This window comes from Staurois parvus, unplaced genomic scaffold, assembly GCF_062004578.1.
Source record: "Staurois parvus isolate SC_StPar_1 unplaced genomic scaffold, SC_StPar_1.0 ptg000334l, whole genome shotgun sequence".
NCBI classification, from domain to species: domain Eukaryota; kingdom Metazoa; phylum Chordata; class Amphibia; order Anura; family Ranidae; genus Staurois; species Staurois parvus.
Genome location: NW_028318130.1, coordinates 3679749 through 3704068, shown reverse-complemented (window position 1 = coordinate 3704068; position 24320 = coordinate 3679749). Strand labels below are relative to the sequence as shown.

Sequence of the window (24320 nt, the reverse complement as noted above, 5' to 3'; positions counted from 1 at the left end):
AGCAGTCGAAGTCAGCATCTTCTTTCTGCCACGACCAGGTAGCGTTTCAACAGTGCCCTTTGCCTTGAATTTGCGAATGATGCTTCCTAAGGTGTCTCTTGGTATGTTTAACATCTTTGCAATCTTCTTATAGCCATTGCCCTTCCTGTGAAGAGAAATCACCTCTTCTCTTGTCTTCCTGGACCATTCTCTTGCCTTCACCATGTTTGTAACCACACCAGTAAATGTCTAGAAGGAGCTGAGTATCACAGTCATTTTAAAGCTGCCTAATTGGTGCTTATTATGCTTGATTGCTGCTCGGTGACATCCACAGGTGTTTTCAATACCTGATGGAAAGCACCTGTATGAACCTCTGTTCTTCAGAGTGGTAGTCTTTAAGGGGTTGAATAATTGTGGCAATGAAGAAACCACATAAGAACCATTTACTACTGTATTACATAAACAATTGATGTCATTTTAGTTGCATTTGGGTAGTTACAACGTCCTTGTAGGATTTGATTCTGAATACAATTCCAAATGTACACTATAGTCCCTAAACCCCTTTACAGCATTGGGGGTTGAATAATTTTGGACACAACTGTAGTTTGGCTGAAAAAAGACAAAAGTACATACATTTCAGCCATTAAAAAAAAATTAAAAAATATAATCCTATACACACAGTTGGTCCACAGGAAGGCAAAAAAAAGCCTAGTAAAGCATGGTCCAATTTGTTTCTGCAGGGAAAAAAATTCCTTCCTGATCCCCTGAGAGGCAATTGGATATTCCCTGGATCAACATTACCTATAAATGTTAGTATCCAGTTATATTCTGTGTATCTAGGAAAGAAACCAGGCCTTTCTTTAAAGCAATCCACTGAGCTGGCCAGAACCAACTCTCGAGGGAGTCTATTCCACATGCTCACAGCTCTCACTGTGAAGAAACCTTTCCGTGTTTGGAGACTAAATTTCTTTTCCTCCAGATGTAAAGAGTGATGACCTCAGGGTGAATAGCTCTACACCGAGTTCACTATATGAACCACTGGTGTATTTATACATGTTGATCATATCCCCCTTAATCTCCTCTTTTCAAGAGAGAATAAATTCAGTTACTCTAATCTTTCCTCATAGCTGAGTTTGGTTGCCATTCTCTGTACTTTCTGCAGTTCCCCAATGTTCTTTTTGTGAATTGGTGCCCAAAACTGAAAATTCCAGATGAGGTCTTACTAATGATTTGTACAGGGGTAATATGATATGTCTCTCTCTGGAGTCTATACCTTTTTTAATACAAGAAAGGATATTGCTCGCTTTAGAAACTGCAGCTTAGCATTGCATGCCATTATTAAGCTTGTGATCTACCAGAACTCCCAAATCCTTCTTCACCATTGATTCCTCCAGGTGTACTCCCCCTAGTATGTATGATGCATGCATATTCTTAGCCCCCAAGTGCATAACCTTACATTTATCAACATTAAACCTTATTTGCCACATAGTTGCCCAATTAAACAGTGCATTGAGGTTGGCTTGTAAGTTGAAGACATCCTGTAAGGACATTATTCTACTGCACAGCTTGGTGTCATCTGCAAAGACTGAAATGGTATTTTTAATCCCAGACCCTATATCATTTATAAATATATTAAAAAGTAAGGGTCCCAACACTGAACCTTGGGGTACACCACTGACAACCCTAGACCATTCAGAGTATGAATCATTAACCACTACTCTCTGAATACGATCTTTTAGCCAGTTTTCTATCCATTTACATACAGATTTTTCCAAGCCCGTAGACTTTACCTTACATATTAGCCGTGTGTGGGGAACTGTATCAAATGCTTTTGCAAACTTCAAGTATACCACGTCCACCGCCACCCCTCTGTCCAAGGTTTAGTTCACCTCCTCATAAATTTTGTAAGATTTGTTTGACAACTTCTGTCTTTCATGAATCCATGCTGTCTGTTGCTTAAAATATTTTTTCCAGCAAGAATTCATCTATGTGGTCTTTTATTAAACTCCCCCAACTATAGAAGTTAAACTATAATTACTTGGTAAAGATTTTGAGCCCTTGTTAAATATTGGCACCACATTGGCCTTACGCCAATCAAGTGTTATTATGCCAGTCATTAAAGAGTCCCTAAAATTTAGAAACAATAGCTTTGAAATGACAGAACTCAATTCTTTAAGGACCCGTGGGTGTATGCCATCCAGCCCAGGTGCTTTATTCACCTTTATTCTGTCTAAATATATTTGGATCATATTACCGTATTTTTCGCTCCATAAGACGCACTTTTTTCCCCCAAAAAAAGGGGGGAAAATGTCAGTGCGTCTTATGGAGCGAATATGGAGCGGCCGGTCCGGTATTTCCACTGCCGCCGTGTCAGAATACCGGGCCGGCCGCTCAGCTCTACAGCGGGACCTTAGAGATGACTGCTGACCTTTGGGGAGGGAGGGGGAGCGGGTACCTGAATTTGACAGGTACCCGCTCCCACTTCCGTGGAGTTGTTCTTTCATCCTACCCGTTCCTCTATCCAGCGGCGCGGTCTTCCCGGCTTCTGTAGTGTGGGCATGACAGCCGGATGCCAAGTGCGCATGCGCAAGAAGCGGTGCTTTTTGTGAATGGTAAGGCGGCACCTGGGACACATGTCAGATCCCAGAAGCCGCCGGACCAATCACAAAGCGCAAGTGCTTCTCGCTCATGTGCACTGGGCACCCGGCTGTCATGCCGAGCGCCATTACAGAAGCTGGGAAGACAGCGCGCGGCTGGATAGAGGAACAGGTAAGATGAAAGAACAACTCAGCGGAAGTGGGAGCGGGTACCTGTCAAATTCGGGTACCCGCTCCCCCCCCTCCCCAAAGGTCAGCAGTCATCCCCTGTACTATCCACAGTCTCTGGTCATCCCTGTGCTGTCCGCAGTCTCTGGTCATCCCTGTGCTGTCCGCAGTCTCTGGTCATCCCTGTACTGTGTCCGCAGTCTCTGGTCATCCCTGTACTGTGTCCGCAGTCTCTGGTCATCCCTGTACTGTGTCCGCAGTCTCTGGTCATCCCTGTACTGTGTCCGCAGTCTCTGGTCATCTCCTGTACTGTGTCCGCAGTCTCTGGTCATCTCCTGTACTATGTCTGCAGTCTCTGGTCATCTCCTGTACTGTGTCCGCAGTCTCTGGTCATCTCCTGTACTGTGTCCGCAGTCTCTGGTCATCTCCTGTACTATGTCTGCAGTCCATTAGTTCAGAATTTTTTTTTCCTGTTTTCTGCCTCTAAAACCTAGGTGCGTCTTATGGTCAGGTGCGTCTTATGGAGCGAAAAATACGGTAATTGTGAGTCAATGTGGATCATCTGGAGCTGTGTCAATACCATGCCCACTATGGACAAGAGCTCCCCCATGCTCCTTTGTACACACAGAGCTGAAGAAGGTATTTAATACATTTGCCTTCTGTTTGTCCCCAGTCACCCACTCTAGATTATTTTGTAAAGGGCCTGTTGTGAAGGTATTGCCTTGCTTAGCTTCGTATCATCAGAAATCAGTGAGATTGAACTTTTCATTCCAACCACTATATAATTTATGATTGTTTTATACATAGTTGTAGTATATCAGTCCTACAGTTGTAGTATCAATACAGTACCATTATCACCATCCAAATCAAGCACACAGACCTACACCATAGTGTTAATAGTGTTATTAAAGTGTTAATGCTAATGCGATGAAGGCCAAAATTTACCATATTATTAAAAAAACTAAAACCTAAATGTCTTGCATAAACAATTCCACTAGATCTCACCAGGTCGAAGAAAAATGCAAGTCGGGGGGGGGGGGGGTCCAGGAGTAGAATAGCATGCTCTGGACTGTACTCTAACCTTCATTCTGTAATATTCGCAGCTTTCAATAATAAAACACAAAGTAGCACTCTCCATCTGCAATGCAGTCTTAAATATAATATCAGCATGTTCCACAACATATCCAGTGATGTTGGTATAGGTATTGGATATCTAAATTAATTCAATATACTTCCTATATTTTATCATGAAATGACTGGTTATGTATACTGTATATGTTTAGAAAGGAGGCATGACATTTTTCAGAGGTGAAGAGGCAATTATGTTAATCATATTGATAAAGTATTTTATTCTTTAACCACTAGCCTACAGGGCATTTATACCCCCTTCCTGCCCAGGCCAATTTTCAGCTTTCAGCGCTTTAACATTTTGAATGACAATTGTGTGGTCATGCAACACTGTACCCATATGAAATTTAACCTTTTTTTTGTGACAGATAGAGCTTTCTTTTGGTGGTATTTAATCACCTCTGGATTTTTTATTTTTTCTTAAACAAACCAAAAACCACTGAAAATTTTGAAAAACCCCCCCGTTTTTTCTTAGTTTTTGTTATAAAATTTTGTAAATGAGTGATTTTTCTCCTTCACTGATGTGTGCTAATGAGGCTGCAGTGATGGGCACTGATAGGCTACACTGATGGACACTGATAGGTGGCACTGATGGGCATTGATGAGGAGGCACTGGTAGGTGGCACTGATGGGCATTGACAGGCATCACTGATGGGCACTGAAAGGCAGCACTGATAGGCGGCACAGATAGGTGGCACTGATAGGCAGCACTGATTGGCACTGTTAGGCGGCACTGATAAGCAGCACTGATGCACACTGATAGGCGACACTAACTGGCACTGATAGGTGGTACTGATTGGCATTGATAGGTAGCACTGACTGGCACTGATGGGTGACACTGAAAGGCAGCTCAGATGGGCACTGATATGTGGCATTGATGTACACTGGTAGGCACTGATATGTGGCATTGATGTGGCACTGATGGGCACTGGCAGGTGGCATGGATGAGCACTGAGAGCTGGCACTGATGGACACAGACAGGTGGCACTGCTGGAGCTACACAGATCATCAGGGCACACTGATCACCAGTGCTCTGATGATCTGTGTACATGTCCCCTCCAAGGAATGCCGGAGCTTTCTACACTTCCTGTCATGCTTGTTTCCTGAAGAAGATTGTCCTTAAACACAGATGTGCACTCAATGCCATTGATGTTCAGCTAGACGTCTATATTTCTCCATGGCCATAACTAATGCAAGTTTTATTTCAAATTGTAACCATTTTTAAATGTTTACTTTCTTAATGACTGTGCTGTGTTTTTAATTACTGGTAACTGTTCCACGGAAGATATGTAAACACACGAATGGCATATACCACGTATATTAAAGTGTAACAATGTCTAATTATTATCTAAACTCTGTCTAATTAGTTTTCAATGGGAACCATATGCTATGTACTCATTCATGAAATGAAGAGTGTGTTTTTGTATCTGTTACATTCCTGTTTGTTTGAATGTGGTCCAGGGTCAGGGTCCCTGTTGATAAAGCCCGGATGTGACGAAACGCGTCCGGGGCACGTGACGTGGTGACGTTTTGACGCTCTTCCGGAAGTGCTGTGGCGGCCATCTTTGCTCTTGGAACACGTGGCTGTGTATGCCCTGGAATCCTCCATACAGGTGTATGGGTAGTGGGGAACTCATTACCAATTACATATTCCTTCCCTAAAGTGGTATGCTGAGGATATTATAACACCACTGAGGAGAGGTTCGATTGTGGAATTAATCGTTTTGTGTGTGGAAGCTGATCTCTTCTTATTTTAATGTAAGTTGCTATAATAAAGTACTGTGACTATTTATTATATACACTGATCCCTGGTCTGTTTATGAGGTCTATGGGAAGTGGTTGGAAAGGCTGAAGGAAAAAGGTTGGAATTAATCTCATCTATGGCTTGTGTTACTACCTTGAGGGTATATGAAGATTTATTTTTGGAGTACACCTAACAAAGGCGGTTTGAAGATATGAAGATTTAAGAAAGCATTGATTTAGAGATAACCTCTTTGGGAACTATTTGGATTGTGATTTTTTTGGATTCTTATTTTGGGACTTTATACACTGAGATTTTGGGACTTATTTTGGGACTTTATACACGAATATTGAGGTTTTTTGTTACCAAGTGTGCTTAATGATTATTTGATTTATGTTATTGACACGTCGGTATCTACTGCCCTGTACTGTCACCTGCTAGTATCACACTGTAATGTAGAATGATGCATGTCACTTCCTGATGCTGGGGTTGTTGGGAAAAGATCTTGGAAGGAGGAAGTGGAGAGAAGGTCTCAGGCGGATGGTCTGTCCATGCTACTAGTACTGGATCAGACGGAATGATTATTGCCAGATAACTAGGGCTGCATTCCAGGCTGGTTAGGTAACAGCTGAATGGTCTCCTCATCACTGAAGATCTTGCCCTCAGGTCTCTGACACAAAGACAGATGGTGCATCTCCTAGATTGTAAGCTCGAAGGAGCAGGGCCCTCCTTTCCCTCTTGTATTGAACTGTATTGTTGCTGTATTGTCTCCCGTTATATTGTAAAGCGCTGAGCAAACTGTTGGCACTATATAAATCCTGTATAATAATAATAATCCTCAGGAGCCCCTGCAATGGGACTTTGCTGATAATATCTGTTTATACAATGAATGTATGTACTGTTATTAATCTTTTCTTATAAATCTTGTATTATTTCTTCAGTATACTCATGTGCATTTATATGCTTATGGTTAATGTATATGCTGGTTGCAGTTCTTCTGGTTCAATTACTTCATTTAGATTACTGATTCATTTCCAAGTATAGGAATTCCTGCTGCTCACAGAGGACCTGTCCTGGGTAAAGGCACTGGCAACTTTATTATCATCCCACTTTTCCACTTAGTGAAGGTTCTGGTTCTCTTATTTAACTACAGGTTTAGTGTAGTATCCTGTTTCGAGAGGGCCATTTTTCATAACCCCCCTCCAAAAAGAGGGCTACACACATAAATGTACACAAACTAGCCACACTTATACCTGGACGTGTCACTTAACTCTCATGGTTGAATATTCATATAGTTATTTTTTTTATTAGGACTACACGTTAGGGAATATTACAGGAAACTATTACACTCATGCAAACATTATGGTTCATTATGTCTGCATGAATGTTGAGACATTTGCAAAGCAATTAAAAAAAATAGAACCCCAGGAGTACTTTGAGGATGAAAGAGAAACTATAGCAATTAGCGATTAGTGACTACATGGGATGACATGCAAGAATTGAAGGTTCTTTGGCTGTGGATTCCAACAGTTTGTCAATGGATCTATGTTAGCTGTTGGAGCATTGTTTAGGTCTCCTTTCTCCCATCCTTAAAAATTTTCATGTTAGTTACTGTATAAGTTTTATTAAAAAGGGGATGATTATTCAGCTTAGAGTTGATAGAATTAGATTTATGATATATGGTGGTTTAGGTAGACCTGAGCTGCTATAGCTAGGCTTATTTTTGGCTATACATTGTTTGCAGTTTTATTAATATTTCATTGGGTAATCACTTTTAATAATTAACCACAGTCTTTTCAAGCCCAATAAAATTGTTTATGTGATTTTATATTTCTTATTGCTTGTATTTCATACCATGTTCCTCGCTGAGAAAGGAAGGCCAGTAAGGATTCACAAACACTCTTGCAAGATTAAAGAAATCCTAAACATAGGACTTTTTGGTGGAGACTTGAGCAGTGAGACACTAACAAGAGTTTGAATGGTTATGAAGACAAGCAGGCTAAACACACAAGCCTCTTCTAATGTTCTACACCTTTTTACCTGACATCACTGGTGTAGCTATAGGGGTCACACGGGTCGCAATGGTGACCCCGCCAATTCTCCAGGGGTTCCGTGTGGCCTCCCTGTTAAGGTTCCCCTTCCTCATATACACTGTACAGGGACCCCTGGATCCCCTCCTCTCCTGATCCCTCTCCCTCCCCCCTCCTGTATCCCATGGCCTGTGCCTGCACTGTGCTCAGTTCTCCCAGTAACGCTACCCTCCCAGGTGATGCATTCTGGAGATGCAGCTGTCCCTATTCCCAATGTCTGAGAACCTCTCCTCTGCTGATTGCCCGATCCCCCCACCCCACTGTGTAACTGGAACCGGTACAGTGCTGTGCCTTCCCATCCTTCTGTCCTCATACTCAGCCTATCCAAGTGATATGGCTCCCAGCAAGCTGCTTCTCCTCAGGTACCTGCAGATCTGTGTCGCCAAATATGTGTGGGGCAACCTAAGCACAAAAGAGGTGAGAGAGAGAGCAGGAGGGGCCCCAGTGAAAGAGAGACAAAGAGAGGGACCAGGGACCACACTGAGAGAGAGGCCCCACTGAAATAGAGAGACAGGGGAGAGGCCAGGGGCCACAGAGAGGAGGACCCCACCGAGAGAGAGGGACCAGGGGCCACATTGAGGATAAGGGGCACCATTGCGTGGGGAGGGGCAATGTGCGGACTTCTGTCTCTTATATTTTACAGGCACCATCCATTATATGGGGGATACACTATACATTTAATACATCCAACAGTGGCAGAATTACGAATATCACAAAATGTCACACTTGCAACTGGGCCCTGGAGTTTTGCCACTGTGGGGGGCCCCAAGAGCCCAGACTGTGGCTCTGATGCGGGGGGTGCTGGCTGCAGGACTCTGAGTCGACAGTGTCTCTCTCACACAGCCCAGAGCCAGCACTGACAGTCCCCCCCCCCCACTGCATGGACAGGAGAGGAGAAAAAAGTGGGATCTGCTCCTCCTCCTCCCACCCTCTCTTCTCCAGCAGTCCTGTGCTTCAGAGAAGGGGCTGTGTGGATGAGAATCCCTGCAGCCGGATTAGGAAAGGTGCCGACGTACGATGCTTGAATCACATCACCATCCGTTCATTGTGAGTGAAGTCTCCCTCCTCCCTCCCTTCTCTCTCCTGCCTCCCAGAGAGTACATTAATGTAAGAGGGACTCAGATGTAAGGGGTGCTATGTGGACTCTGATGTAAGGGAGGCTTTAGTCCACAGCATTCCCCTAACATCGGAGCCTTACATCATGTCAGGTTTGACTTGAAGAAAAGGTGGCAACCCTACCCAGGATGGCAGGAAGGGGGCCCGCTGCAGAATATGTGAAACGGCCTCTCTGCAGGACCATAATAAAGGGAAGTAAAGGGTCTGTAATTAATGGGAAGGACTCAGAGGAAAGGGTGGGTCAGGGGACCTTACATAATTCCTTGCACCAGGACCAGGTTTTAGTAACGCCTCTATACCCAATATACAGGATCTATCTATTACCTATTCTATCTATCTATCTATCTATCTATCTATCTATCTATCTATCTCTATCTATCTATCTATTGTGACCCCACCCATGCTCCAAGGGGCCTGTGCAGCCTCCCTCTCACACTGGGTTTTACACTGTGTCACTGGGGAAAAGTGCTTGCTGCGTCACCAGGCGTAGGTAATTCAGTAAAATCAGGGGGTATGGGCTGGGCAGGTTAGTTTCCAGTTTCACCTACACAGGGTAAAGGGGCAAGCCCCCCCCCCCCAGCGACACACTGTCTGCTCAGCCCCCCGCACCTTGCTCAGCCTTGCTCAATTGTGCACATCCACCAAGCTGCAAGGGGAACGTGGTGGGCTTGTATGTGAATCTAGAAGTCAGAGACCAAGGTTTGGCCCTCTGAGTTTCCTATTTTACATACAAGCCCACTGTTTGTGGGAGTATATTGGCATGTGTGGTGGAAGCAGCAGTGGTAGTGGGGGGCCCCAAGTCAACATTTGCATCAGGGCCCACAAGCTTTAACCACTTGCCCTCCAGAGGATTTACCGCCTCAGCTTTCCCTAGTCTCCTATTTATAGCAGAGTACTCTGTAATGGAAAGGTATATTCAAGGAGCTTTTTACACTTCCTGTCATGCTTGTTGTTTCCTGAAGAAGGTTGTATCTCCGGAGGATTTACCCCCCTTCTGACCAGGCTATTTTTTGCGGTACAGCACTGCATTACTTTAACTGACAATTGTGTGGTCATGCAATGCTGCACTCAAATTACATTTATGTCCTTTTTTTCTTTCTTTCGGTGGTATTTGATTGCCTGTGCAGTTTTAACTTTTTGTGCTATAAACAGAAAAAGACAGACAATTTTGAGAGAACAAACAATAATTTTGACTTTTTCCTATTACACATGTCCAATAAAAAAATGTAAAAAAAATCTAATTTTGTAATACATTTAGGCCAAAATATATTCTGTTACATGTTTTGCTAAAAAAAAAATCCCAATATGTGTAAATTAATTGGTTTACATGAAAGTTATAGCATTTACAAATGGTTGTATATATACTGGAATTTAGAAATTGTTTTTTTTTACTAGTAATGGCGGCAATCAGCGACTTATAGTGGGACTGTGGTACTGCGGCGGGCATTCTGACATTGGGGGGAACTGACATGGTGTCACTGACATCCCCAGTGACACCAATACAGTGATCAGTGCTAATAAAAAGAGCTGACATTGTACTAATGGCACTGGGCAGAAAGAGATTAACTTGTGGGGAGATCAAAGGGTTAACTGTGTGCTGTTTCAGTACTTGGGCTGTGTGTGTATTTCACTGTAAGCACACTGCTTTGTATGGCTCTGCTATGCAGAGCCATACAAAGCGGTGTGCAGGAGCTGACAGGGGAGTGATCTGTGTTGTTTATACACAGGTCTCTCCCCCGCTGGAGATACTTGACGATCACTGGGTGCCGGCGAGCAGGGGCGGACTGACAACTCATGGGGCCCCCGGACAATAGGGGATCATGGGGCCCCTGTGTCCTCGCCCACACTCAAACCACTCCCAAAAAAGCCTATGAAAGGTACCAGGGGCATCTCATGGGGCCCCCTACTGACCCCGGGCCCTCAGGCAGTTCCTGAGTGTTCGAATGGTCAGTCCGCTCCTGCCGGCGAGTAATCACCGGCCACGACCCAGTGATTGACAGCCAAGGCCACGGATGGTGGTGCGGGCAGGGCTTGTGCATGCCCCCTACCCGGAAATGCGCACCCCTGCTGCCCTGTAGCAGTATTTCTGCTATAGGGCAGAGGGGAAGTGGTTAAGCCTTGGCCTGATGTATGTAGTTAGTGACAATGATCCCTCCTAAATTTAGCTCAGCTGTACTCATCCTCATCGAAATGAAAAGTGCAGTGCAGGGTATAGACAAGCCCCTTAAAATCAGTCCTTACTTCAATAATCCCATTTTGTTAGTACACAATACAGCAATTAACTGAACATTTCTTCTGAACAGTACCTTTATAGGGTAAAATAAGGTACTTTTTGGGGTAAAGTAAGATATAAATTAATTGACATTTCCAGTTATTGTATATTGAAATATGAACTCCAGGCCAATATAGAAGACACAAATAATTAAGCTCTGTAATTAATACATCCTTAAATGTATATTTTTAATAGCAAGCAGTATAAGTACCTTAATTTGACTTGGCATCAGCCCCTTGCAGTCCCTGTACAGCATAGCTCAGGGAGGGGAAGGGAGATGCAGCACAAGTAGCCAATCATGTCCGTTGTAGTTCAAAGAGCTTGCTGATATGAGCAGAGGGAATAGCCCATACACACATAGGGGTTGATCACTTTGTAAGGGAAGTTGCACATCGAAAATACATTTTTCCCAGAGCTGAGGGAATGTGGTGAAATTTCAATTTGCAAAGAATACCCAATTACATCTAGCAAAATAAAAGAGTTTTGCTTGAAGATGATTGAATGATTGAAGTCATCTCATTCACAAGGTTCTGGAAAAAAATCATTTTTAAAGAGTATCTTCCTTTTCAAAGGGAACAGTCTATTTACCTTTAATAAACCAACCCTAAAGATTGTTTGGTTTAGCCTGCAATCCAAACTTATGGGGTTCAGCTTGCGGGCTGAACGAAAAAAATTAGTTGATCCCTCCATCCATACTAAACAGTGTTGATGGAAGAATCTTCCACTGTGGCTATTGTATTCTGGCAGCTATGGTTGCATCTGGCTGAATAAAGGCACTGTTCAGGTGATAATTTTCCATCTAGCTCCTTTGATTTTTCAAATAAAGGATGATGGGCCATAGGGGCTAATTTTCTTTTCACTGTCCAGTGAGAGAGTTGCAAAGACCTGTATGTGCAAGTGAAGCTGCAGGAGAGAAAGTCTAGATTGCCTTCCTTGCCAGGCAGCACTATGCTGCGTGGCAGACTTGTGTAAACCTCAGGACTGGATGGACAGAAACGCAAATGCCTTTGACAGGTAAAGCAGCTTTTGTGTATGTATTTCATCAGTACATGTAGCTGTTTGCTTTAGGTTCAGCCATAAATATCTTTTATAAATATCTTTTATAGTTTTGCACTTAGTGAAGTATGTTTTCGTGACCCACCAACTCAGGCAGGTAAATGAGATGGCTGACGGGTGTGAGATCTGTAGCAGGGGGTATAGGAGAAATCACGAAGATGGGGGGATGTTTAGAGAAACAGTTTTTGAAAGAAAGGTTATCCTTTAAAGATTGTTTTAATCTTTAAAAAGCTTTTGGAATTGTAATATGTTTTTAGAAAATGGAATTAAACTGTATCTGAGCGCCACAAACTGAAAATGCCATTTAATTCATTTTTAATATTCTAAGCAAACTCGCCCATCCATTCATGTCTCCATGCTTTATTTGATTGAGAAACCATTTTGAAAAATAGTCCTCTAGCATTTTTAGTTGTGATCATCATATAGTATTTACTTCCTTGAATCCTTCTGCCCTTATCTCAGGCATGCAGGTGGGAGGGTGTGCTTAGCTGAGAAAACTTCTTCTCAAGTAAATATATCATACGTTCCTACTTATTTACTAATTTTAGCAGCATATGGATTAACAATAGATTCTGTTAATTGAGAGAGTTTAGTTCTACTTTAATGTTGATGTTTTGGCTTACATGGTGATGCTGATACAACTTGCCCCAATAATAACCTTGGCTTGATTTTCATGCTGCCAAGAAGTGCATGAGGATCTCTTTATATGACCATTTCTTTAAATATAAAGGCTTGTACATTAGTAAATTTAATGAAAGCGCTGTAAGACAAGCATCTGACAGATCGGCTGTGTGAATAAATATTTAAGGAGCCTATTTATGTGTGGCAAGCAACCTTGAGTACTGAATGACTTCACTAATTACATTTTTAAAGCACATCAGCATATTATTTTGAGCACTAATCATTCTCCGACACAAGTTTTACAGTATCCTTGAGAGCAATTGCAATTTACTTTTTTATGCCTCTATTTTATTATTTTGTCATACAGAGCAATGATGAATTCAAAAAGATGATTTTATGTGAAGGGTACATAATAGCAGAACATCTTTTCTAACCTGTTTAACATATAAAAGGCAATGCAAGATAAAACCAAAAATGATGTTACTTATGGTATATCTGTCATCAACTGAAAGATCCTAATACCCAGGGAAGGTAGTCTAGTTCCAAATCTTGAATTATCCATAATATAAGATAAATAGGGAATTCAATGGCAAGACTTATATTGACCAATGCAGGTAGAGGGAACTTATGTGCAGACATCTCTCCTGGTGTCTTCAAGAGATATAGGAAGTCGGTGGGTGACTGAACCCATCAGTGTCTACCCAAAAATTAAATATACAAGTTGAAAGCTTAGGCACCACTGTATACTTTGAACCCTATGGCTAAAATGCTTACCAGTATGTACATATAATATATAAAGTAAGATCTGAATACTAGTCAACTGACCTGTCCAGATTACATTCATTTTAACTGCTCATCTACAGGGTTTGGCACTTTTCACAAGGGGTTTGATGTTCTTGTTTTAGGTTATTGATTTAAACTATTGAACAGCCAGGGATCTAACAGTTTCAGGAGAGGTCAGCAAAGGGAACAGACAATTTTTTTATAGTAGAGGTTCCTTCTAAGATTTCACCATGCAAGAATAATTAAAGAACCATGCCTTTTATTATGTCCATGCTTTCTGATACATACAAGAGAATCAAAGTGGGTTTCCATTATGTGGACTCCAATTGTTGTAATGATGACATATCCCTTCCTGACACCTCTATGCTTGACCTGAGTAGAGGATTGACTACAGACAATTTTCATTAAATAGCTAAACTCACCAAACACTTTGCTACCTTTACCATGCGGATGGGTTCAGGGTTACAATATGATGCGGTAGATTATGGTTTTTGTACTATAAGCAGCATAACCATAAACAATTAACTAAGCTACAATACACAGAAGATAAACACAAATGCAACTGCACTGCCAAAATAACTGCTGGAGCACATCCATGGCAAACTGAAATGTTTCCACTGCTTCCTTTCATTAATAACATAAAGGGACCCTTTTATAAGTTGAGGAAACGTCATGGTGGCTTAGTGATGCATCACCAGGCTTTAAATCTTAATTTTTGTGGGTTTTTATGAGGATTAATGATTTGGTATTGTGGTTCTGAGAACACTGTTAAGCGCTGTGCAATGTTTCAGTGATATATTAATGTATGAAATAATTAATTCTCTCCACTGTGTTTCCTCTTGAGATAGAATGTGTTTCTTTAATATTACATTTAATTTACTTTACCTTTCTATAGCTCCAGTGCTGATTTCCCTTCATTCCATGACAGTCATAAAGGGTGACAGGACTATTACGAGAAATCGCATCGAAGCAGAATTTTCTTGTGTGAAGCGGCTCCCCGGGACGGATGTCCTCTCTCCATCCAAAGGTGAAGAGCTGGAGAACAACATTATATATTATTACTACAATGACAACAATTAAGGATGAACTCCAGCTTTCTATCTGGGTAACATGTTCATAACTGAAGGACTATAGCACACAACATTTATCAATGGTATTTTGTTGTAGGCTGCTTTTGGAGACCTAATTTTCCAGTGCTGCATTTAAAAGATAAAGTGTCTATAAACAAGCATTGCTTCAATAAAGTGCTTGTTGTTAATACATTGACACCCACAGCAGATAGCACACCCAGTGAGGGGCGGACTGACCATTTGGAAACTTGGGCACTGCCCGAGGGCCTGGGGTCAGTAGGTGGCCCCATGAGATGCCCCTGGTACCTTTTTCATAGGCTTTTTTGAGTTTGGGCAAGGACACAGGGGCCCCATGATCCCCTATTGCCCGGGGGCCCCATGAGTTGTCAGTCACCCAGTGCATTTTGAACCACGGTGTGTTCCTGCACCGTACTCTGGTATGAACAGGCCCTAAGACATTGGGGTTGATTTACTAAAGGCAAATAGACTATGCACTTTGCAAGTGCAGTTGCTCCAGAGCTTAGTAAATGAGGTACAGCTTCACTTTGCAAAAATATCCCAATCACGTGCAAGGAAAATGAAAAAAAACAAAAAAACGCATTTTTCCTTGCACATGATTGGCTGATGGAAGTCAGTATAGCTTCTGCTTATTTACTAAGCTTTGGAGTAACTGCTGTTGCAACTGCACTTTGCATAGTGCACAGTTTATTTGCCTTTAGTAAATCAACCCCATTGAATACTTATTGTTTTGCTGTACCTGGAATGTATTTAGCTGATCTAAACTGAAAGTTCAATTGGGCTTCAAAGGTAAATAATATTGCATATATACACAATATACACAAAGATAAATAATTAAACGATTTAAATTATTTTTTGGCAAAGGACATGTGTCATACAAGGTCCAAATACTACCCAAGCTTAGAAAGCATAAAAACATTGATTCAAATATTTTATAGCACTTTATTGTACATTCTTCCCTATGAGCACAGAAAGTTGCAAAGGGTAGGAACAATAACATTGGTGAGCATTTCAGTGTGCAAAATTGATGTAAATGGAATACTATTTATTATTATTAATAATAATAATAATAATAATAATTTTATTATTATTATTATTATTTTAACAGTAGCTGACCTAATTAGGACTCAACTGATCTAAAAAATTTTAATTTTTACATGAGTGTTGTGCTATGTTTAAAAAAAATTGTTATTATATTATTATTATTATTATTATAATACAGGATTTATATAGCGCCAACAGTTTGCTCAGTGCTTTACATCTGTGTCCAATTGGGGATATTTCCCTTCACCTCCTGTCCCATAACCAAAAAGGAAGTGAGAGGAAATCCCCGCAAATTAGGGGAATTTCTTGTGGACCCTCAGATCACCAGAACTAGTGTCCCCTTTAAAAGATTACTTTTTTGTGGACAACTCAAAATGAGGGATTTTCTTTTACTTTCAATGATAATGGTAAACAGAGCAAACAGAGAGGGTGAATCTCTTAAATGGGGGCAGAGACAACAATTAAAACTGATAGCTGATCTAATCCATCTCCACTCTATCCAAAACTAAAAAAAAAAGGTTTGCCATTAAGGAACTAAGAAAAACATTTTTTTCTTCTTTTTTTAAAAAAATATTTCTGTTCTATCTAAAATAGAATATAGTTTTATTTTGGTAAAGACAGTCCTTAATGCTTCAGACGTGAACTGTCAAATATGTCTCAGTCAGGTTGATGTATAAAACACTAGTTGAACACTGGTAATTTTTCTGTCATTTTTCCTTCTTGCTGTTAAGATGATATTAGGTAGGTACACTATCCAGTTAGATGAGATGCTTAGGAGTTACATGTCTTAATGGGGGTTATTTACTAAAGTTGGAGAGTGCAATATCTGGTGCAGCTATGCATAGAAACCAATGAGCTTCCAGGTTTTATTGCCAACGCTTAATTAAACAGGCTGAACTTAGATGCTGATTGGCTACAATGCATCAGATTCTGAGTGCACCAGTTTTAGTAAATCAATGTGCTTTGTTAACCTATAGACCATGTGACCAATTTGTATCAGCAAATACCAGTAAACATCACAATATACAGTACCTCCCACCAGGGGCGGACTGACAACTCATGGGGCCCCCGGGCAATAGGGGATCATGGGTCCCCTGTGTCCTTGCCCAAACTAAAAAAAAACCTATGAAAAAGGTACCAGGGGCATCTCATTGGGCCCCCTACTGACCCCGGGCTCTCGGGCAGTGCCCGAGTTTCCAAATGGTCAGTCCGCCCCTGCCTCCCACACTGTGCCTGCATATAATGTTCAATTTAAAAACATGCAGAGTGCATTGTGGAGAGAGTGGTGTCCTGTGGTGCTGTGAACTTTGTAAATGAGACAATAGGTGCTGGCCAATTGTAGGGCTAATAAGCAAACTATTGTCACACATAAGGCATGGGAAGCTAGGCACTGACATAGGAGACATGTACTAGTAACAAAATTAGAAAAAAAAGTATCCCTGCTTACAAAAAATCCCTAAACGATCCAAGAAACACTGGAAATATCAATTCTGTAAGCCCATCCTTTGATACAAATGGGGATGGAATATACAGTCTTTCAAATGATTGGCTCTTGTAGCTCATCTGATCAGGGGCAAAGGCTCTGCACAGTATTATCAGTGTTCTTTATTTCTGGTAGCAAACCTGCTAAGTTTTTTTTCCCACCTTGTGGATTCACCACAAACCCAGGAGAACAGTGAACCTGTACCTCATCTCTAGTCTATATATGGTTTTATACTTCCTGCTGCAATACAGTATTTTAACATTACTTCAGACGCATAGCTTGTGTACGTTTATTAACCTGATGCCACCCCCGTAACACAAATATACAAAAGGCAAAAGGGTGAGCTTAATGCTCACATACTGCACATATGTGTCACTGGGAAGCCAATGTTTCTGTGCTGAGAGTGCTCTCCCAGCACAGTGACAGCTCTCAGTCTGCACTAATAATTAGTCGCCAGTGTCACTGACTCATGGTCATATGACCACTTTGGCAGCCAGTCACAGTCTTTACATAATCGCCACTCCTTTCCGTTCCCCCATACCCTTTTGCCAAGGCATACATACCATAATAAAGGGATGACAGGGATGCATGGGAAGGGTTTAATGTCTCCTAAAACACAATATCTGCTGTCATCATCACAGTGGAAATATGGAGTAAATATACTGTAATAAACCTTTACTTCCACTTTAAGCAAGCGTCTGTTGAGTGCTCTTAGCTGTCCAGAGACCACCCATCCTGATTCTAGTAATAGTAGCTCACTGACAAACTCAAGCCACAGTATAGGGGTCTTTTACTGTTTAATGCAGAAATCATACAAAATCCAAGAAGGAGGGTTTAGGGTTCAGGATACAAGACAAATTCGTAGGACAGATTCCTGAAAATCCCAGCATTAATAGGCCCTTTAACAGCAGTAACAAAGTAATACTGACAATGAGGGGACATTTATTTATTTCAGGTACTTATATAGTGCTGTCAATTTACGTAGCACTTTACACATATATATTGAACAGTCTCATCAGTCCCTAACCCTCAAGGGGCGTACAATCTAAGGTCCCTAACTCACATTCATACATACACATATTAGGGCCAATTTAGACAGGATCCAATTAACCTACCAGCATGTCTTTGGAGTGTGAGAGGAAACCAGAGCACCTGGAGGAAACCCACACAAGCACAGGGAGAACATGCAAACTCAATGCAGGAGGCGCCATGTTCGGGAATCAAACCCATTACCCATTTACTGCAAGGCAGACGTGCTAACCACTAAGCCACTGTGCCGCCCATCCAAAAAAACTTGTGACTCTGTGAGAGCCTTCGCAATCTCTCTGTAGCTCCAAATGATACCTGACTGACAATAAAGAAGTTCCACAGTGCCTGGAGCTGTAGACTATAGGTCCTTCTCACAATGTTTAGATGGGAGCTTCTGCTCAGCTTTCTTGTAACATTTTCAGTGAGGGATCCTTTCTCCAGCCCAGGGTCTACAGATGTCTCTTACTCAGGACCTCAGCCCATAGCACATGCTGAGGCTTAGTACAGATAGTAGTTTCTATAATACATGCGTGTCTCCTCCTAGAGGAAGCCCCAGGGAAGAGAACCTTATTAGCTCCTCGCAAATATTCATCTTCTCCCCAGCCATCATCTGAGCTAGCCTCTCAGGGACTGGCTGGATTCATCACTGCATAGGTTGACACTCCCACACGATTTGCTGGAACATTCTTCCACCAACAGGCAGGAGTAATCAACCACTAGGTTTAGGGAAAATCTACAGAATCTGCTTGCTACAGCTCAGCCAAACAAAATATACCAAGCACAGGACAGGAGAGCTACATTTGTATTAAACTATTGCAAACATACCAAGGCTGATGCTGTGTGATGACACTGTTACAAGCTGTACAGTGGGGAATGGTAACTAGTCTTTTCCTCTGAACAAAGACGGACTGACAACTCATGGGGTCCCCTGGCAATAGGGGATCATGGGGCCCCTGTGTCCTTGCCCAAACTCAAAAAAGCCTATGAAAAAGGTACCAGGGGCATCTCATGGGGCCCCCTACTGACCCCGGGCCCTCGGGCAGTGCCCGAGTTTCCAAATGGTCAGTCCGCCCCTGCCTCTGAATCACCAATGTAAGCTCTACTTATCTTTTGGATATATGCCACTTCAAAGCATGGAACCAGCTTGGCAAGAAATATACCGGTACTACAAAACACTGAAAGGTCTAAATTGTACTTTACATTCTACTAAATGTTATTAGTGTCTAAATTTTGTGTTATGTTTTACAGGTTATTATTTGATTAGAGCATGTTTCTACAGGTTTTTGTTTCCTTCAGATTGGCTTGCATGACCATAAAAGTCTATGAAGCTTGAAGCTGGTTCAGTGCAGATCAGAAAGAGGTCAACTGCAGATCATATACACCTGTCAATGAATTCTGAATGCTCTCAAACGTGTCAAAAGGATTTCATCCTGATGTCATTGACATAAGCCCAAGTTCTTATATTGACCTTGTTGTCATATAAGTGCCTCAATGGTGTAGTATTTCTATTTTCATGGTAGTTATAGACATTTTGATTTGTTTTATTTACTGATAAACTCTGCATATCCACATTTATTAGTAAAACCCAAAACTTGTCTGAGTTTGCTTGAGGCTAGCATATACACTGAACACATCTTTTATGCAACGTTTGTATTTCCACATTCTATCAATGTCATGTCTTGTTAATTGTTGATATGATATAGCATAATGGATGAACTGAATACATCCAGTTCATATGACCACATTCAATACATGATGTATGCTATACATTCTAATTTGGCATACTGTGTACGTTTGCTTCTATTTCACCTGCCTCCTCCATTCACTGCAGGAAAATTCTAAGCAAATGTCCACTAAAAGTTGCAATTTGTATAGAGCTAGGAATTTCCTTCCCACCCCTCTTCACATGATTGTTGGCAGGTGTGAGAATAGGTCAACTGGGAACCAAGCACAGCATTGTGGGAAACAGGCTGAGTATGCATAAATGTGATTCCTACACGTATATAAGATTTATTATTATATTTTTTTATTTGACAGTTCTATCTCCTATGGATCAAATAACTTGTAGTTCTTTTTCCTGTGTTCCTAAGAGCTATCTAACCCTAGTTATGAGTATAGATCTGCCCCTCCAATCCTGTCTTAATTGGTCCAACAACATCTTTGAAGGTGACAGCTGATTTATAGGTGCAGCTTGTCTTAACTATGAGAACTTTCCCAAGACAAGCAACAACAAGTGAAATTCAGAGGGAGGGGGGACATGTCAGGCTCTGCAGTCCTCTTGCCATTGCTTGTCCCGGGAAAGTGTTCACAGCCGAGACAGCAATAATGCAGCCATCTCCTTCAAAGGCGTTGTCGGTTTAACCACAGCAGGATGGAAAGGGGGATAGGGTTAAAAAGCACTTAGGAATATGGGACATAGTAAAACTGTAAAATGAAAATTATCATGATAGATCTTCTCTAAGCTCCCAAAGCATTTACATATATATGTTGATGAATATAGTTAGAATCTCTTTTATAAACTAGGTTTATGTTTATAGTTCCCTGAATATATATGCACCATAGCTATAACAAGGCTGGTTGTCACGCAGTAATGGTAGGCAGTAAGAATTGAACTTTTTATCTAGCTCAGTTATACAGATATATAAAAAGTGCTGTACTCAGTAGGCCCCCAGTGCACAGGGGTTCATATTTTTAATTCAGAAGATGTACATATAAATAAATCATAAGCCCTCAATTATTTACCAACTTTTTATTTTCAAATATTCATGGTAAGTTGCTTTTCCTCCTGTAAATGTCCCTATGAGAGTTTTGTATATACCACACTGGTGATTATGTGACTTTATTTCCTTGAATGTCCTCTTTCATCAAGCAATGACACGTATTCTTCTACTAGGTCATTCTAGTGCATCTGCTCTACTGCAGTAAATTATACGTAACTGTATATGGCAGATCTCAATGGGGAAAAAAGCATGCTGGATATCTATACTGATATGAACTGGGTAATGTGTTAGGAATGTAAGGATGCCCCATCATTTGATGGAAATGAAAATGATCAATCTACAGAGGACTGAATTCAAAGACACCCCAAAAATCAAAGTGAAAAAATGATTCAGCAGGCTAGTCCATTTTGCTGAAATTTCATTTTAGCAACTCAAAATGGTACTCAGTAGTTTGCATGGCCCCCACATGCTTGTATGCATGCCTTACAACATTGGGGCATACTTCTAATGAGACAACAGATGGTGTCCTGGGGTATTTCCTCTCAGATCTGGACCAGGGTATCACTGAGCTCCAGGACAGTCTGAGGTGCAACCTGGCGGCGATGTTGTCCATGATATTCCAATTCAATGGTATCAATTCCTTCATCCTCCAGGAATTGCCTGCATACTCTCGCCACATGAGGCCGGGCATTGTCATGCACCAGGAGGAACCCAGGACTCACTGCACCAGCGTAGGGTCTGACAATGGGTCCAAGGATTTCATCCCGATACCCAATGGCAGTCAGGGTGCCATTGTCTAGCCTGTAAAGGTCTGTGTGTCCCTCCACGGATATGCCTCCCTAGACCATCACTAACCCACCACCATAACGGTCATGCTGAACAATGTTACAGGCAGCATAATGCCATAATGTTCTCCACAGCTTCTCCAGACCCTTTCACATCTGTCACATGTGCTCAGGGTGAACCTGCTCTCATCTGTGAAAAGAACAGGGCGCCAGTGGCGGACCTACCTGCCAATCAAGCTCTATGGTGCCGGGCAGTGAGCAAAGGGCCCACTAGAGGACATTGAGCCCTCAGGCCACCCTCATGAATTCTGTTTATGATTGGTCACACTAGTGGTCTGCTGGAGGTCATTTTGTAGGGCTCTGGCAGTGCTCATCCTGTTCCTCGCACAAAAGAGCAGATACTACTCTTGCTGATGGGTTAAGGACCACCTACAGCCCTGTCCTGCTCTCCTAGAGAAACTGCCTGTCTCCTGGTATCTCCTTCATGCGCTTGAGACTGTGCTGGGAGACACAGCAAACCTTCTGGCAATGTATTGATGTGCCATCCTGGAGGAGTCTGAATGCCTGTGCAACCTCTGTAGGGTCCAGGTATCACCTCATGCTACCAGTAGTGACACTAACCCTAGCCAAATGTAAAACTAGGGAAAAACAGTCAGAAAGGTGAGTAGGGAAAACAATGTCAGTGGCCGCCACCTGTAAAATCATTCCTGTTTTGGGTGATGTCTCATTGTTACCCATTTAGTGCATCTGTTGTTACTTTCGTTAACACCAAAGCAGCTGAAACTAATTAACAACCCCCTCTGCTAATTAACTAACCAGATCAATTCAATATCCCAGGAGTTGAATTGACTTGATGCTATACTCTGTCTAAAAAGTGTTCCCTTAATTTTTTTGAGCAGTATATATATATATATATATATATATATATATAGGCAGGGTTATTGTGCTAAGGTACAGAGGGATCAGGCAAGACAAGTTTCCTTAAAGTAGTGTACATGCACATAGGTGCATATTCCCGTGCAGAGTAAATACATTTTCCCACATGTCCTAGAGCTACGTACAGTTACGCATAGAGATGAATGAATGAAGGCAGCTGTACACAGCTATTTGCCTAAATTATCATGGGTGTAGAGCATTTGGCGCATTATGACTATGAACATGCTCTACTTTAAGGAATGAATTTAAAGTGTCAGTTCCCATAAACTAGTAATTTAGCCAGAAACAGCCAGAGAATCACTCATATGTGTTATATATACTGCTCAGGAATTGTGGTGGAGAGATCTGTGTTCCAAATTTTGACCAAAGGTGCAACAGAAAGAGTGTAATCTTCTTTCCAGCACATCAGAAAGGTCAATAGAAAAAAAAATCCCTTTTAAAGTGTACCTGTCTCATAATTACAGATGAGCTTAGTGTTTGGTTGCCATGTAAACAGTCCTAACACCAAATGTTTAGGGCGTTCAGTGTGGACAAACATTACAGGTTCAAGGGTGCTTGCACCTGCCACATCCTTACCAACCACTGACATCATCTGGTCCATTCGCTTACATGGCCAGGAAACCTTGTTGTGGGTCATCTCTATTTCTCTTTCAGTATTATGGATATTTATTGTAGGACATTATTAAAAGGGACTTGTCAACAACTGTCTGTAAATTATTTACACTTTACATTTTATTGTGAATGCATAGGGATACTAGGGTTCACATGGAGGGGGGTGTGAGCTGGTATATGGGTGCCCCCTTATTGTTAAAGGAGGCTTCTAGATTCCACTAAGCCCCCTGCTTGCAGCCCCCCACAGCCACTGTGCCAGGGTTGGTATGGATTCTTAGGGACCTCACAGAGATATATTTTCTTCTTTGTGGTGTCCATACTAGATGGAAAAGGGTCTGTTATGCATTCTTGCTGTGGGATGTGCAACAGTAAAAGTGTCATTTACAAAGTAAAAAAAAAGATACAGTTTAAATTGCCTGCAAAAGACATTTAATTTCATTGCTTCTTAAATAACCCTGCCAAAATTCTTCAAATTACACAGCAGACCCTTAAGGGTCTGTTATGTATTTTGTAGGACCTTTGGGTTCTGTGTAACCTTTTTTTGAAGCTAGCATATATATTTTCCTTTTTAAATTTCAGGGATTAAAAAAAATCATTGCTCTTGGCCAAACAGATTTTTTTTAAAACCATTTATTACATTTGTACTTGTTGCCCAGGGCAATGCCCAATCCCCTGCCCATGTTATTTTTTGACACCTCTTTGCATATTAGCCCAGAAAATTTGCTTTTATATTTGACATATTTGGCGCCCATTGATTTCAATGGTGTTCGGGTTCAGCATCTGAGCTCACCGATCCCTGCTGGAACTGAACCCAGGGCAGTTTAGCTCACCCCTAATAATGATAAACTGTACAAGCTGACATTATTATTATACAAGATTTATATAGCGCCAACAGTTTGCGCAGCACTTTACAAAATGAAGGTAGACATTACAGTTACAATACAATTTGGTACAAGAGGAAACAGAGGGCCCTGCTCATTAGAGCTTACAAACTAAGATGAGGAGTTGAGTGATACAAAAGGTAATAGCTGTGGACAATGGTGTTTTTAGGTTTTGTGCTGCGGAGAGTGCC

General features: G+C 41.6%; 1 protein-coding gene across 1 annotated transcript in view; it reads right to left on the bottom strand.

Annotated features, from left to right (window-relative positions):
• GALNTL6 (polypeptide N-acetylgalactosaminyltransferase like 6) overlaps nucleotides 1–24320 on the bottom strand; it is a 1522699-nt gene that overhangs the window by 28078 nt on the left and 1470301 nt on the right. The window contains exon 11 of the mRNA XM_089684035.1: nucleotides 14437–14586. Coding sequence (XP_089540161.1) covers nucleotides 14437–14586 — 150 coding nt within the window. The remainder of the gene's footprint in view (nucleotides 1–14436; nucleotides 14587–24320) is intronic.